The sequence below is a fragment of the Argentina anserina genome, chromosome 1, assembly GCF_933775445.1.
Source record: "Argentina anserina chromosome 1, drPotAnse1.1, whole genome shotgun sequence".
NCBI classification, from domain to species: domain Eukaryota; kingdom Viridiplantae; phylum Streptophyta; class Magnoliopsida; order Rosales; family Rosaceae; genus Argentina; species Argentina anserina.
In genome coordinates, this window is record NC_065872.1 from 12,428,209 (window position 1) to 12,431,310 (window position 3,102).

The following is a 3,102-nucleotide window of genomic DNA, read 5'->3' on the forward strand; positions in this document are numbered from 1 at the left end:
GAGATATTTGATATTATTTCAGGTTTTTATAATCATGAGTTTAGGCTTCACGTCCCTCTTGTATTCAACAATTTTATTAATAAAGACTTAAGGCAGCCGCACCAGCCCCATTCGAATAAAAATCACTCAATTAACTTGTTCTACAAAACAAACAGTGACAAAAATATAGGCAAGAAGATAATACAAGTTCGAAAATCAAATTATATATGTTCATAGCTACAACAAAGACAACGTTGTAATTATGTACCAAGAAAAAAAATACAAGGGTGTAAATGATAAATTCTTCGTGGAATTCAATTTGACCAGGTAAAACGCCCAAAAAAAGGATGTGATTGGATAAACATTTTGTGCCCGATGGAGCTGTATTCGATCATCTACAACACACAAAAACAACTCTGTCCAATAGGTTTTTCTTTTCTTAGTTTGTAAGTTGTAACCTCCTAGCTTCCCCCTCACCCCTCAATTTTTCCCCAATCTAACTACTTGCATGCCACCTCTTCTCATTGTTGGCCATGCTGATTTCACATATTTCTCACCCTTATTATCTCCCTCACCAACCCTCCTCTCCATTTGTGAACCGCTCCCCCTTCTACAATGGAGGAGCGGGGCCCACCTGCAACCAGCGCCGACGACGTCAAAGACGACCCAGCTCCTGCGTCAGAGACACAGCTAGTGCCCTATGGCCCCATCGATCGCCCCAACGAAACATACGTAATCCATTTCCCTAAAGACCAAATCTACCGTGTGCCGCCGCCTGAAAATGCCATAATCGTGGAGAAGCACAGGCCGGTGACCAAGAAGAAATCATCAGTACGCAGGCACTGGTGTTTGGCGCTCCTTGTCATATTGCTCGTCCTGTTCTTCATAGCCGGCATAACCGTGCTGATATGGTACCTCGTTGTGAGCCCTAAAGACCCTACATTCTCAATCACGCAGGTCAATGTGATGAAACCAGCCAGCAATGATTCAGATCTAGGATATGAGATCTCGTTGAAAGCTGTGAATCCTAATGACAAGATGAGCATAAGATTCAACGATGGTGGTGGAACTTCTCTTTTATACGGGCAAAAGGGCATTGCTAAGGGCAAATTTTCACATGATGAACTAGATGATGATGAGTCGGATGTCCTAAAACTTGTTCTAAATGGAACAATCACTGCGTTGCCAAGCGACGTCCAGGAAAGCATCGAAGACACTAGTTCGAACACGACGACGTCGCCGTTGTCCCTAAATCTTAAAATGAGTGACCTTCCTCTACATATCAAATATGGATTCTTTAAGAATTGGGATAAGAAAGCGGAAGTCGAATGCAACTTCAAGGTGGACACATTGGGATCGACTACAAAGGTTCTTGAGCAAGATTGTGATACTACATTGAAATGAAGGAGGTGGTAATTGAGAAAGGTGATATATTTGAAATTTAATTTTTCTCAATTGTTTTCTTGTTTGCTTCATTAATGGTGGACGGTGATAAGATCGATATTGGTCTGCAATGTGATGCTTATCAAGTATCAACCATCATTTTAACTAGAAAGGCCTCATGTCTCTATGCTTAAATTTGCTCGATCTTCTTCTTCTGTTAATTCTTCTACCTGTTTTGTAATTTTTTTTCATGTAGAGAATAACCTCATCAACAACTAATCTTTAAATTTCAATTGATCGGAGCCGCAATTATTAAGCATGCACACACACACATCATATATATACACACACACTCCCAGTATGTAATAAAGATATTGCTTCTACATGTACGTAGATCAAATTTAGCCTCTACATCAATTTCTTCCTCTTCATGGAACAGTACTTGCGTCGATCCAGTAGTTGAGAGTTGAGACAATCATGTAGTGGATTGGAAGCTAATTTTCATGTGCTTGCCAAATTTTACCAATCACTCTCTAATGCAAATCGAAGGTGATTAATAAATATTATCAAGGGATCGGATAAAATCCATGACGTACATGGGTTGAGCTAACTGGCTAATTATCAATCCTACATCGGAGAACTGGGTTTTGTTTCGTTCTGTCCTATTCTACTACCCCATAGTTTCATCACTGATCGAGAAAGCATGGTTACCGTTTGTTGGATGTGGGTTTTATTTCCTGTTTCTCTCGTTCTTGGTGACAAAATTTTATCGGAGCTTCATACTTTCTGGTCCAAATGCAAGGTTGATGATATGGATACCCTAATATGGATAAAACCTTTGAAGAACACATAATGGCATTAAAAGGAACCAGAAACTATAACATATGATAAAACTAAGTGAAGGGTGATTTAAAAGTAAGCATGTTAAACATCAAGAAGCGTGGCTCACTTGACTGCTATAGACTACTATATCATGCACGATCACTCACACTTGTAAGTTATATTATCTTTCATTGCTTTCTTATGAGAATTCCCCAGTCCCCACTGTCTAACATTCCCCTCATATGTATAACTAACTGGCTATTAGGCATGTCTACCCAAAAAAAACTAGCTATTAGTCATGTTAAACATCTGTTAGCATCAAATTTTCTTTTTTTGGTCCAAATGTTAGCATCAATTTTCAGCCATGTCGATCCAACGCATATTAAGGATAAGAAAGAATGTCCGGATGCTTGGAATACGTACTAGTCCATTAGTCCATTACCTAAGGCCTCAACATCGGGTCGGACCACCAAGTAAATTTGGGCCTAATTAAGTCTTTGAATCATTTGCTAACTAACACCAAATCAAATCATTCCTAGAAAGTCTATTCTGCGCACCATGGAGCGTGGGCACCAGCAGATATGGGTGATGTAGCCGTTAGTTTAATAAACGCACGTTAGTCAAACTTTAATGCAAAAAGAAGATTAAAGTCAGTTGTTAGACTTTTTTAACTTTTTACATCCACCAATGCATTTATTCTAGGTTTTTAGATTAACTTTTACTTCTTCTTGCTTCCAAAACAATAATTACGGTCTCTCTTTTAAATTTCAATATGAATATTAAAATATGGTTGGTATAAATTTTTTAATGTATTCAGATTATAAATTACTAGTGTTTAATGTTTTCTTAAAAAAAACTAATGTTTAATATTTATATATGTCATTAAAATTGCATAATTTCTGTGTATTGAAATGTATA

The 3,102-nt window shown here is 37.8% G+C and overlaps 1 protein-coding gene across 1 annotated transcript; it reads left to right on the forward strand.

Annotated features, from left to right (window-relative positions):
• The first annotated feature begins 594 nt into the window (after nt 1–594).
• On the forward strand, nt 595–1,434 carry LOC126796972 (NDR1/HIN1-like protein 13). Its single transcript, XM_050523679.1, has one exon. It carries the CDS (start codon nt 595–597, stop codon nt 1,381–1,383), a length of 789 nt encoding a protein of 262 aa, XP_050379636.1. The 3' UTR covers nt 1,384–1,434.
• The last annotated feature ends 1,668 nt before the right edge of the window (nt 1,435–3,102 follow it).

What these genes read in the sequence shown, in the direction of transcription:
- LOC126796972 (XM_050523679.1), top strand. Translation starts at nt 595, where the DNA reads ATGGAGGAGCGGGGCCCACCTGCAACCAGCGCCGACGACGTCAAAGAC.